This window comes from Lolium perenne, chromosome 6 (genome assembly GCF_019359855.2).
Source record: "Lolium perenne isolate Kyuss_39 chromosome 6, Kyuss_2.0, whole genome shotgun sequence".
Lineage (NCBI taxonomy): Eukaryota > Viridiplantae > Streptophyta > Magnoliopsida > Poales > Poaceae > Lolium > Lolium perenne.
The window spans coordinates 193,855,912-193,868,058 of NC_067249.2; the positions used below are offsets into that span (position 1 = coordinate 193,855,912).

Consider the following 12,147-nt stretch of genomic DNA (forward strand, 5'->3'; position numbering starts at 1 on the left):
TGCTCCGGTGACCTCTTTGTGGAAGATTGTGAGAGGTCGAGGCTTCCCCTTCCTCACTGAAATTGGAACCGACATAATCTTGAAATTACTTTCACCTAGCTACATTGGGTTTTTCATGAACTCCAACATACATTGAATGAATAGGACACTGGCCTAATTGCTCGCAATGTTGAAGGTGGTTGAAAAGTACATTCAGAAGGACACCAATCATGTAGTAATTGTGAAAAAACTACTCATGACTTCAAGAAGCAAAGGACTATGCAAAAGAATCTTGAATGGCGTGAGAGAATCCGACACGCCTAAAAAGAGCAAGGATCCCACGAGCCTAAGAATAGCAAGGATCCAACGAGCATCAGACCACCCCTCTTCGACAACCCTAGCTAGGCGTCCCATAGACCCTGGCACTTAAGACCCAGAACCTCCAGAAGCACTACTTGCAGTTTTCGTGACTTAGCCTATATAAAGCCTCCACCAGCTCCTCCTAGGGTTGGACAAGAATAGACTAGAGATGAGGTTTGCTCCCATTTACCCATGTGCGAAACCTAAGACCTCTACTGGAGATGAATCTATCTTCTTGTAGGTACTCTTTTTCTACCATATTCTACCAGCGCATGCCAAATTTCTCAATCAAGATTCTATTAGCTACCAGCTTGATGGGTTGTATTGGATCGGTGGACCATTCGATAGCGGTTCCACTTAAAGTAATGGCCGGCTTGGATTTCGATATTTGGTGGCTACTCCATTTTGGGTTTGTCGCGGGTTCGTTTTCCCCGATTTGCTTTTACTCTCGTGGTGTTAATTGTGTTTAGACACATCTCTACTCTTTAAACCGTGAAGATCTGGGACAACACCGTATCAACTTCTAATCCTATTCTAGGAGAATTTAGAACATAGTATAAAGAAACAAAATGATGCAGGGATGGCAAAAGTAAACTTTGGATTGCATTTTCGAAGGGACACATCGCTTTAGCTATTGGGTGTATATATGCTCCCACAAGGTCGTTTCAAGAAAGAAAGGGCTTTTCATGTGGCCTTTGTAAAAAGATAAAATTCAGTGGTAAAATAAGGCTGTCATGAGTTTTTCTATATCTTTTTACACAAGTCATAAAAATATTATTTTCGTGAAACTTCACGTGCGCATATAGAATGACGAAATGAACGGGTGAATTCCTAAGCAAGACATATGCAAGTAAAGATAAAAAAACATTTTAAAAGTTGTTTTTTGGGGCAAAGAGAGCCTACGGTCTCAGGATCAAAAGTGAATTTCCGTCTTTTAATAAGTAAATAATCAATAAAAACAAAGTGAAAAGCCCCACTGAGCTCTAGCTGACCCCGCTAACCAGCCCGAAGACGCGCACAACGACAAAACCGACTTTATCGCCGCCGGCCACCGCAGTCAGCAGCAGCAGCTGCGCCGGCCGACCAAGTTTTCTCCCACTAGTGCGGTCTGGCCCTTTTCCACGGAAGACTCATCCGGACAGTACCCCAAGCTCATGTGAAACCAGAGGCCTTCTTCCTCTTCTGAAGTTCTGGCAGATCCTAACCTGAACCATGCTCAACACTCTGCCGCCCCCAGTTCTCCCACCCCTCCAGCGTCGACGATCTCGCTCTCACTGGTACGAATGCTGACAGCCCTCGTCCCACCGATTAGGGGTTACTTGATTCGATTGCTTATGCGTTTCGTTCAGATCTCACCGAGACGTGTGCATCGGGTGTTCCATGGATCGGCAGAGCGATGAAGAATGGTCTCGCATTCGGATGATGGGCTCCAGGGTAAGGATCTTAAGCACCAGCCCGTTTTCCTTTATTCGACTCAATTTTGAAGTGAGTGTTGCAAATACCACTAAACCTGAGCAAGCCATATGCAAGCTAAGTGGTGAATTCCTAAGCAAGACATATCCAAGTTAACAGTTAAGGGTTCCTTTGAATCTTTGATTCATAGAATTTGTATAGTAATCGTGTAGGATTTGGATCATATGGAAAATGTCCTACACGAGCTGTTTGCTTCATAGGAAAATATCCCGAAGGAGAAATTCCTATAGGAATCTTGTAATCCTATAGAAAAAAATCATTCATACCTCATGGAAAATTCATTTGCCACACAATCAAAGACACTTCATCTTCCTATAGGATTCATGTAGACATGACATCTCCCAATCCTATGCCTTTCCTATCACTATGCTTTTCCTATCCCAAGAAAATCATAGAAGCACAAGTGGGGAATTCCTTCTGCTATACTATCAAAGGGAATGAAAATAGACAATGTAGTGGATTGATAGTGCCATAAAATGCCAAATCAGAAGCATCACACCATTACAGTTACAGCGAGAGTGCAAGACTGCTCGAGCAGTGCTCGTTGAAGAAAAAGTTTTTCTAGGTGGCCTAGTTATTTTTCTAGTAACTTCACACCTTGGTAGATGCTAACATAATAGGCCATTGTGGTGCACTGAGTGAATCTCCGTTTTGATGGCTAAACTAACTGAAGATATCAGCAGCGAGGTGCTCCATCTCCACAGCTCGAAGGAGCTTCATAGCCAATGCACTTGCATAGACTGAGGAGCTCTCAGGTATCTGCACAGTATCATGAGACATAAGCGGAATGGTACCATGTGTGTTAATAGAGTAGAAATGGGGAAAACGACCAAAATGTTGCTCTGAGTAAAGAAATCTGATTGTTACCTTTGTGTTGAACATGAATATACGTTGATCTCCAATAACCCCCCCACCAACATGGATGAGTTCAAGACGAAACTCATCTAGAACCTTTGCAGCACAAAGCAAAGAGTTAGTCTTCTTCTTCTCAGTGAACTTGATGTTGATTTCATTACCAACTATGCGGACATCAACATGGCATTCCTTTGACCTCCTCTGTATCCAGGAGCTCCTTGTAGCCCCATTCAGCTGATTCTCTTGATCGTCTCTCACTGGCTGCAGCGACGAGCTATCTCCATCATCAGGTGTTGTGTCATCCAACTTAAGCCTCTTTATCCTATATTTTGTATCCTCTTCCACCAAGCTCTTTAGTTCCTTCAGCGTTCTGTTGAGCTCATTGATGTATTCAATGGCATCTCCAACTATGGAGGCTCTGTCATTCTGGAGAAGAAAATTTTAACAACCCATAACATCACATTCATGAGAAATACAAGAAGGCTAAATAATACTTAACAAGGTTTTGTCTGTATGATTATATATTTCTTATTTTCCTTAGATAGCCTGATGATACACGTTCCTAAACACAAATGATGCTATCTAATGTCGAAACTTATATTAGGTGGACTGCTGTAGACAGGAAACTCTGTAAAAGCTTGCTGGCGGTGAAAACGTAAATATATTTTAGATATTTATAAGGTTTGTTTGACCTTCTAATAATCTAATGTGCCAGTGGTAGTAGTGCTTTTTATGCTCTTATAAAGTATTGTTGTGTGCATACTGAAATTCCATCAATCTGAAAGACTGAAACCAAACAAAACTAGCAAAATTTCTAGGAAATCCATGTGATCAGTTGCTGTTTAAGTGAATTATCTGTAGCTACCAAGAATCATTCAAAATCTTAAATAGAAAAGATGAGTTGAACAAACCTTAGTAGGGCTTGGGAGCAGTAATCTTAAAGCCCCATATTTTACATTTATCTGCTCCCTCCTCTCTCTTTCAGTTGCGAAGTTAGTTTTTCCTTTGCCAAAGCCACCTTTCTTACTTTTTCTTCCCAGTAATTGACTACCAAACTGCCTCCCGTCCATCTCTTGGAAAATATTTCCTGCACCCCCTACTACCTCCATCGTTCCATCTCTCTCATCATCACTGGGAAACAGCCCATAACTTTGCGGAATTGAATGATAGAGATCCTTGAATAGCTGAGGTTGATTACCATTATAGTGCAACGGTAGAGTTGAATCACTGAGCATCATCCCAATGTCATGAATTCCTCCTCCCAGAACCTCATTCTGGATGTCCAAATGGTTGCCAGCATCCTGCCCTGGATCACCGAAGATACATTTTGTCGAAGGGAATGCAGGAGTCATGCTGTACCTTGGGATCTGTAGAAGATTTAGGAGATCCGGCGCAGCTGTGTGTGCACCATTTGGATATGATGCAGCATCACAGTCATTCATTTGTTGTTCCATTGACTGGTGACTGAGGATGTGATTTGGGATACTGAAGATTGAAGGAACCCAGTTTGAGGTTTCTACCTGTGTCTCTTCTTGTATCATGTGGCCATGAAGGTTCTGTTGCATGGCAAGTCCAGCTCGTTGTTGGATATGGTTGATTGTTTGTGCAGGCTCAGAGGTAAGATTAGTTGGATTGCAGACATCTTCTATGAAGGAGGCGCCATGAAAGTTTCCCTGTTCAATCTCTGTATTGTCACAGATTGACTCCAGGGAATCGTGAATCAGTGATCCTGCCATGAGAATAGCATCTTCGGAACCATCAAAATAGCCTCCCTCAGCAATCATATTGGCCTCTGCTACCTTCACCCAATATCTGAAAACAACAAAAGTTAGGAACAAATGATCCTCTAAGAAGTATCATAAAGTAGTACAAGAGATCAAGCTGATGAAGAAATGCCACAGTAGCATGTTAGAAGTGATCATCTGAACTAGTTTTGATCTATAATAGAGAAAATCATTGGTTCAAGCACACATATTTAGGAGAGGGACTACTCAACTTGAATGAAACAGACTATCAGTTTGTTAGATAGAGAAGGCTGCAGCTCGCCTTGGTCGTGTTGGTTGTTTGGAAGGAAGCAAAGCCGTGGAGTTTAAGCTAGGAAATCTGGTTGTCTCATTGTTTCCATGAGGAGAAGTTGTGTTAACACATTGGATGAGACATGAAGCCTCTTTGCTTCCTTATGACCCAGCGAACACCAATGTGTATTTGGTATCATACTATAAATATTAATCTTGGTGGCTTGGCTTCAACTACCTTAAGCTTACCAGTTAATAAGCAGACACTATTATAAAATCATGGGTAGTGATCAAAATGTCCCTAATCTTTCTATAATTTTCCAAAAAGTGTGATAATACAGAAGTAGTTGACGTGGTTTTTTAACTGATAAAGCTACAAGTAATAAGTTCTCTAAAAGAAGAGCAGAACATTTTTATTCCATTTTTCAATGATAAAACATTTAAATTATGTAATTAGGGATGGTAAAGAAGCAGATGAGTTCAATTAATTATGTGCATCTTGACAGTAGCACTAAAAGCTTGGAGAGAAGAGATGTGAAGAGAAAAATACCAAGATTAATTCTTCTTGATGGATCAAATGAAGAAAATGTTGTTCAGAAAGTAGTAGTTCAAAAAGATCCTTCAGTTGTGGTGCTATGCCAGTGATATATAGAGAAGACTATGGTCAGAACCAACACAAAAAATGTAATTGGCATGTGAAGGACTGAAGGCATGAAAACAACAATTTGATCTTCATGCAAAACTTATGCGCAAATAACAGAACATGTCAAATAGCAATCATTTTCTAATTGTGTCTTATGAACAGTCTAAGAGAGGTCAAACCGTCAAAGCTAAGGGCTATCATTAAGAACAGAAGACCTGAAAGATAGGAAACTCACACTCTTTGAACTTGGCATCTTTGCTGTTATTCATCCCAAACAGAAGTTGGGAAATGCAACTATGCAAGTCATGCCTTCTGCATGCTTCCGCATTTTATGAATGTACCGGCACACTTTGCTTGGAGGAACAAACTGTACGATTGCTTAAAATATTGGAGATTTAAAGGTGGGCATCATCCTGCGTCTGCGGAGAGTTAATCATATTGGCACATACATTGTCAGGCATGTCTGCTTGTACTTCATTCTTTATTTTTCTCGAGAAACAAACTTCATACATTTAGGTTCATTGATGGCTGGTTGTCACATTTCTGGAAGCCCTTGTTATTTTCCATATAATACTTGTACTAGTTAGAGACTGTCTTACCCTCCAAATTCACTGAATCTAGGAATCGGAAGTTACATCTGATGGAACAGAATATGTATACGTTTGTCTGAATTTCTCGTGCAGAAGTGAATAGCACTGATCATGCAGACTCTCTCAAAATCATCTACATGACAAGACGGAGGAACTACCGTGGCTATTTGGTAACAACATTGTTATACTATCTTTTGTTCATCCTTCGACTTCTCAGGAGGCAAAGTACAGGGAACAACAGATCAGTGCCGTTCAATCTCCATGCGTTGAGTGGCTTTTGTTTGTGAGAACCGAAAGATCTCTCGACAGAACCATGGCTGGAACTAGCTCGCGCTCAATCTTGTGACAGATTTCCTTTCAATTCAAGGCTAGTTATTGATTCAGTGATGGTGATTACTCGAGATTATGTTATTATCTAGTTGCATAATCATTATTCCCTTCGATGATACCGACCGTGCTAAATAAGCTGAAAACTAACTAGCTAGGATAAGAATTCTAGAAAACGATATGACAGGGGAACAAAGAATTTACTGCACCATGCTTTACTGCCTGTGTGAAATTCAGTTCGTAAAGTACATCAACACATAAATCCTTTGCAACAGTTCTGATCCTTTTCCCAAGTGGTCTTGTTTTTTTTTCCGATAAAGAGTATATATTAATTCCCAAGTTGTCTTGTAGTGACGAATTAAGTGAAGAATTGGAGACAACAGTCTTCTCTGGACAGAGCAGGAAAGTGAGATTGATGCCAACCTTGTGCCAACAGGAAGCCGTGGTTGCGACCTGCAAGCTGTGGTAAGTTGAATTAATCCTCTGCCATTCATTTTGTTGCGACAGATGCCAATCCACTGCTGTTAACCTCCGTAGCTAACCGTGCAATTCCATCGTTTTCAAGGTCCTTTATCTTGTACTGATTACTACTGGAGCTCGCCTGTTTTGATTGGATCAAAGTGAAGTGCATGACAATGGATGATCTGAAGCAATACATTTCAAGTGCCATGCCGGGCTGTCAATAGAATTAACTGTGAGCTCCCTCCAACGTAGACTATATCAGTTTGAATGATGGATTTGCGGGTCGCTGAAAACCGACGGAAACTTCATCGCATCGGCATGTGCTGAGGCTGTATACATTTTGTCCTGGAAGGAAGTTTTTGGCCTAGATGCTGCCGGTAGATCTGGTTTGTGGAGTTTGATCTTCACCGCTTGTTTCGAGTCCGATGCTTGAAAGGCCTGTAATGTTGTTCCAGTACAAAAGACGAGGTTGTCATGATTCTGGATGCTGTACTACTGTAAATATTTTCCTTCTGAACGAGAACATGTTCTTCTTTCTGGAATTGGCATGCCAGTGCTGCAACGCATTTGCAGCTAGGCACGACTTTGTCACTGGCATCGCGCCAGGACAGGGGCGTGCTGGCTGTGGCATGTCACAGATATCTTGCCTGTGCACTCGATTTGATGTAAGCGCCGCATGAATGGCTCCTAGCTAGTCTCCATTCTAACATTTTTTTATTAGAATTACGATTTACGAGGCACCTTTGTTGTCAAATAATTTGCTAGGATTTGATATGAGCGCCGCATGAATGGTTCCTAGGATTTCTGAACCGAGACGGAGTACTAGTACCATATATAATCGGTTGATAATATTTTTCCTTCAAAAAGAACTTGGTCAATATTTTGGTAAACCTTGGCCTAAATCTAGACATCTAGTTATTGCCTCATTTTTTACCTTCTATTTAGTGCCTCCTATTTTGGCAACTCTTAGCACCTCCTGTTTTTAGTGCCTCCTATTTTTAGCAACTTTTTATTGCCTCCTATTTCTAGTCCAATTTCGGCGAGGTAAGCTTGGGCTCAAACCGGACCCGCCACCTCTTCCCACGCGGAGAGGCCCACAAAGCCCAGCACGAACCCTAAAATCTCGGCAGCAACGGCTCTTTTCTCTCTTCCTGGTCGAGTAGCCGTTACGAGCTCGCGGCCGCCGTCCCGTCCCCGTCGACGCCTACAAATACATCCCACAGTCAAATCCCTAGAGCTCACGAGTCACCGAGCAATCCGTGCCTCTCTCTCTTCCCTGCCCCCTTCGTGCTCGCCGCCTCCCTTGCCGATCCCCGGGGAGACGACGCTCGCTCGACTTCTTCTTGCTCTCGAAAGATCCCTGCTTTCTGCTCGCTAATCCCGCTCGTTTAATCCGTCTTAATTTTTGTTGCTATTACTGTTATTTGTTTGCTTGCTCTGTTTCTTCTATAACCATGGATGCAGGCTCCCACTCGATCTCTTCCGAGAAGAACAGCGCCGCCGTGCACCGCCCGCCGCTCCAGGAGGCCGGATCCCGCCCCTACATGCCGTCGCTGAGCACCACCTCGCGCAACCCGTCGGCCAAGTGCTACGTAAGTTCTTGGATCCGAAATCCTGTAGATGCCTGTGTGCATAAGCTGTTCTTGGATCCGAAATCCTGTAGATGCCTGTGTGCATAAGCTGTTCGACGGAATTGCCTGACAGGATCTTTTCCCCCTTCTGTCCGTGCAGGGAGACAGGTTCATCCCGGACCGGTCAGCGATGGACATGGACCTGGCGCACTACCTGCTCACGGAGACCAAGAAGGACAAGGAGAACGCGGCGGCCCTGGCGGCTTCCCCGTCCAAGGAGGCCTACCGGAGGCTCCTCGCGGAGAAGCTGCTCAACAACCGCACGCGGATCCTCGCCTTCAGGAACAAGCCGCCGGAGGCCGAGAACGTCTTTGCTGCCGACGCGGTTTCTTCTCACCAGCCCAAGCCGGCCAAGCAGAGGCGCTATATTCCCCAGGTACGGACATACTTGTGGTTTTCACTAATGCATTGACGCTGTGGATGTACTAGTATCAATTGGTGATTGTTACTGATGTGTGTGGCTGAACATTGCAGTCTGCCGAGAGGACTCTGGATGCGCCGGACCTCGTCGACGACTACTACCTCAACCTCATGGACTGGGGGAGCAGCAACGTGCTGTCCATTGCGCTGGGCGACACCATGTACCTGTGGGATGCCTCCAGTGGATCCACATCTGAGCTTGTGACAGTCGAGGAGGACAACGGTCCCATCACCAGCGTCAGCTGGGCTCCCGATGGCCGCCATCTTGCTATTGGGCTCAACTCGTCTGACATCCAGCTCTGGGACACCAGCTCCAACCGCCTGGTTAGTTACACAATCTACAGCATTGAAAACTGTTATTTATGTCCTAACGAGCTTTGGATCAGATGCTGAATTACATTGTTCTTTCTGTTCAGCTGAGAACACTGAAAGGTGTGCATGAGTCAAGGGTCGGTTCGCTGGCATGGAACAACAACATCCTGACGACTGGCGGCATGGATGGTAGGATCGTGAACAACGACGTGAGGATCAGGGACCATGCCGTGCAGACGTACCAGGGGCACAGCCAGGAGGTGTGCGGGCTCAAGTGGTCTGGGTCTGGGCAGCAGCTGGCGAGCGGAGGCAACGACAACCTTCTGCACATCTGGGATGTGTCCATGGCGTCCTCCATGCCATCTGCGGGCCGCAACCAGTGGCTGCACAGGCTCGAGGACCACACGGCCGCCGTGAAGGCGCTCGCATGGTGCCCATTCCAGAGCAACCTGCTGGCAACCGGCGGTGGCGGTAGCGATCGCTGCATCAAGTTCTGGAATACGCACACCGGTGCATGCCTCAACTCTGTTGATACCGGGTCACAGGTGTGCTCTCTTCTGTGGAACAAGAATGAGCGGGAGCTGCTGAGTTCGCACGGATTCACGCAGAACCAGCTGACATTGTGGAAGTACCCTTCCATGGTCAAGATGGCTGAACTCACTGGCCACACCTCCCGTGTCCTTTTCATGGCACAGGTGAACTCTCCTTGCCATCTCTTCTTTCGCAGATACTATCAACATGTTAATCTGTTCTTTGCCTGACTGTCTTCTCATGTTGTGAAACTGCAGAGCCCTGATGGTTGCACCGTGGCATCAGCTGCTGCGGACGAGACTCTCCGCTTCTGGAACGTCTTCGGCGCTCCTGAAGCAGCGAAGCCTGCACCCAAGGCTTCCCACACTGGGATGTTCAACAGCTTCAACCATATCCGATAAGCTGAACAACGAGAACAACCTCTTGAACTGGATATGGTCCAATGGGAAGCTCTGCTGTGTACATAAGATAGGCTAAATACCTGGATGGATATACTGCTGATGTACTACTGCCTAACTGTGGATAAGAAAATATACGGATGGAGCCGCCGACAATTCGGCTCCCGGGGACGTAGGCACATTGCTGAACCTCGTTACCAAATGCCCTGTGTCTTTGTTGTCTGTGATTGCTTTTACTTTGTTCGCATTTATTTTCTTCTTGGTAGTATACTTGATTTTGTACTTGTGACTTGCTAGTTTAATTCTGTAGTTGACCCAGAAGAGCTGAGCCGACGACGGCCTGAATGAGCTCCACTGGTCGGTAGATGTGTATAATATTGGTGTGGAAAGCATCTGATCATATTGAGCTTATACTTGCTACTTTGTTTGCATATATTTTGCTCTTGGTATATTTGATTTTGTACTTGTGACTTGCTAGTTTAATCATATTGAGCTTATACTTGTGTAATTGATGATCCAAAAGAGCTGAGCAGTCAACGGCCTGAATGAGCTCCTCCACTGGTCGGTAGATGTGTTATTGGTGTGGAAACTGAACCTATCTAGTATATGTTTCAGAAGTAAGGCCACATGTCAGTTTTGCTATCATTGTTGAACCTATCTTGTATGTTTCAGAAGTAAAAGGCCACAGATAACTTTTGCTACTCCCTCCAATTCATATTAATTGACTTCAATATAGATGTATCTAGAACTAAAATGTGTCTAGATACATCTATATTAGAGTCAATTAATATGAACCGGAGGGAGTATCATTGTTACCAAAGGGCAACTTCAGATAGCAAGGCCCCAAATCCTGGCAATGCTTCTTTTTGCTGCTTGGGGATAAAAGCCATTTACCTGATATTTCAATGTCTCTTTCTGTTCTGTCATGCAAGTTCAGATAGCAAGGCCACAAATCCTGGCAATGCTTCTTTTTGCTGCTTGGGGATAAAAGTCATTTACTTGATATTCCAATGTCTCTTTCTGTTCTGTCATGCAAGTTCCATAGCAGTTCTGACTCTACTTACGTTTTGAAGACGAGTGAAGGTAAAAACTCAGGGCTGTGGCATCAATGACCGCAGCATAGTACACATTTTACTATTTTAGGACCTCCTGCTGGAGGAACCTTGTAAGTTGTAACAGAGATGAGGGTCACGATCATTCTGTAGCAATGTCGATCTTGGATTCTTGGTTAGGGTAGACAAACCGTTCAAAAATTCAGAAGCATGTGGCTTCCGTAGTACTAGGTCGCATTTGTTTTCACATAACTATCAAGATGCTCCACGAGCAACAGTAGTCTAATCAGGCCCAGAAACGATGAACTGTAGAACTAGGAGACCTACACTCTACAGAGCATCAGAGAAGATCAAGACAAGGAACAGTGCTTCCACGTGGCCGGCGGCCACGGAGGTCGTAGGATTCCACCAACGCTGCTTTGTCGCCTTCCGTGCGGCGGCGATGCCTCGGCTCGTCCAGCCCAGCGCCAGGCTCGCCGGTTCGCCACTACGGCGCCAACATGACGCCGGGAGACCGGCGAACCAGGCGGTGGCACCGTGGTTAGTAGTAAACGAATAGTGGTGTAGAGCACGAGAGATTCCGTGTCCCCCTTCCTCCGGTTCCCAGCTCACCCCCTTGACTTGCTGCTGCACCGCCACCCAACAACCAGACCCCTGATCAATCGCCTCTCGGATCCCCTTCTCTTCCTCGTCGGCCCAGGACGCGGCCAGCAGCATGTGACCATTTTTATAAGGTCGCGCCACGCCGCCGCATCTGCTCATGTGGAGTGGGTTGGCCTCGGTCCTGGCCTTTGGCAACAGTGACCACGACTAGCCGCTCTTGGTCTTGATCGGAGCCTCTCGATTGGTTTGCAGTGCAAACGGTAGACGTGCGTGCCCGGCCGGCCGGCCGGCAGGGGATTGATTCGGGCGGACGAGAGAAATATTTTGGTGTTTCTTCGTGATTGGTGTAGGTCGTAACAAAACCCTCGAAACTAACATGGGATGATGCTCTGTGTTGCTCATGGTCTACACTCTAGAGCGCCAAAAATCCGGTACCTGATTGTGTTGTTATATGTGCAATATTCCTGTCACTGTGCTACTGGCTATATACTATAGA

The 12,147-nt window shown here is 45.0% G+C and overlaps 2 protein-coding genes and 1 long non-coding RNA gene across 3 annotated transcripts; 2 read left to right on the forward strand and 1 right to left on the reverse strand.

The window, feature by feature from the left end:
* Positions 1 to 1,333: 1,333 nt before the first annotated feature.
* Positions 1,334 to 7,241, forward strand: LOC127306552 (uncharacterized). Its single transcript, XR_007854709.2, has 4 exons — positions 1,334 to 1,616; positions 1,689 to 1,773; positions 6,594 to 6,707; positions 6,808 to 7,241. It is a non-coding gene; the product is annotated as an uncharacterized lncRNA (long non-coding RNA).
* LOC127306551 (transcription factor EAT1-like) lies at positions 2,476 to 4,559 on the reverse strand. The gene is made up of 3 exons (XM_051337208.1): positions 3,579 to 4,559; positions 2,680 to 3,093; positions 2,476 to 2,571 (listed from the first exon to the last, which is right to left on the reverse strand). Exons 1-3 carry the CDS (start codon positions 4,449 to 4,451, stop codon positions 2,476 to 2,478), a joined length of 1,383 nt encoding a protein of 460 aa, XP_051193168.1. The 5' UTR covers positions 4,452 to 4,559.
* A 601-nt stretch (positions 7,242 to 7,842) lies between the features above and the next one.
* Positions 7,843 to 10,409, forward strand: LOC127306548 (cell division cycle 20.2, cofactor of APC complex). The gene is made up of 5 exons (XM_051337206.1): positions 7,843 to 8,296; positions 8,436 to 8,711; positions 8,810 to 9,079; positions 9,172 to 9,762; positions 9,856 to 10,409. Exons 1-5 carry the CDS (start codon positions 8,159 to 8,161, stop codon positions 9,997 to 9,999), a joined length of 1,419 nt encoding a protein of 472 aa, XP_051193166.1. The 5' UTR covers positions 7,843 to 8,158; the 3' UTR covers positions 10,000 to 10,409.
* Positions 10,410 to 12,147: the final 1,738 nt, after the last annotated feature.

Excerpts from the sequence above, each read along its gene's own strand:
- LOC127306551 (XM_051337208.1), bottom strand. The coding sequence starts at position 4,451 with ATGATTGCTGAGGGAGGCTATTTTGATGGTTCCGAAGATGCTATTCTC. Across the intron at positions 3,094-3,578 it reads TGCTCCCAAGCCCTACTAAG|AATGACAGAGCCTCCATAGT; the intron begins GTTTGTTCAACT and ends TTTCTTCTCCAG. Across the intron at positions 2,572-2,679 it reads TATTCATGTTCAACACAAAG|ATACCTGAGAGCTCCTCAGT; the intron begins GTAACAATCAGA and ends GATACTGTGCAG.
- LOC127306548 (XM_051337206.1), top strand. The coding sequence starts at position 8,159 with ATGGATGCAGGCTCCCACTCGATCTCTTCCGAGAAGAACAGCGCCGCC. Across the intron at positions 8,297-8,435 it reads ACCCGTCGGCCAAGTGCTAC|GGAGACAGGTTCATCCCGGA; the intron begins GTAAGTTCTTGG and ends CTGTCCGTGCAG. Across the intron at positions 9,763-9,855 it reads GTGTCCTTTTCATGGCACAG|AGCCCTGATGGTTGCACCGT; the intron begins GTGAACTCTCCT and ends GTGAAACTGCAG.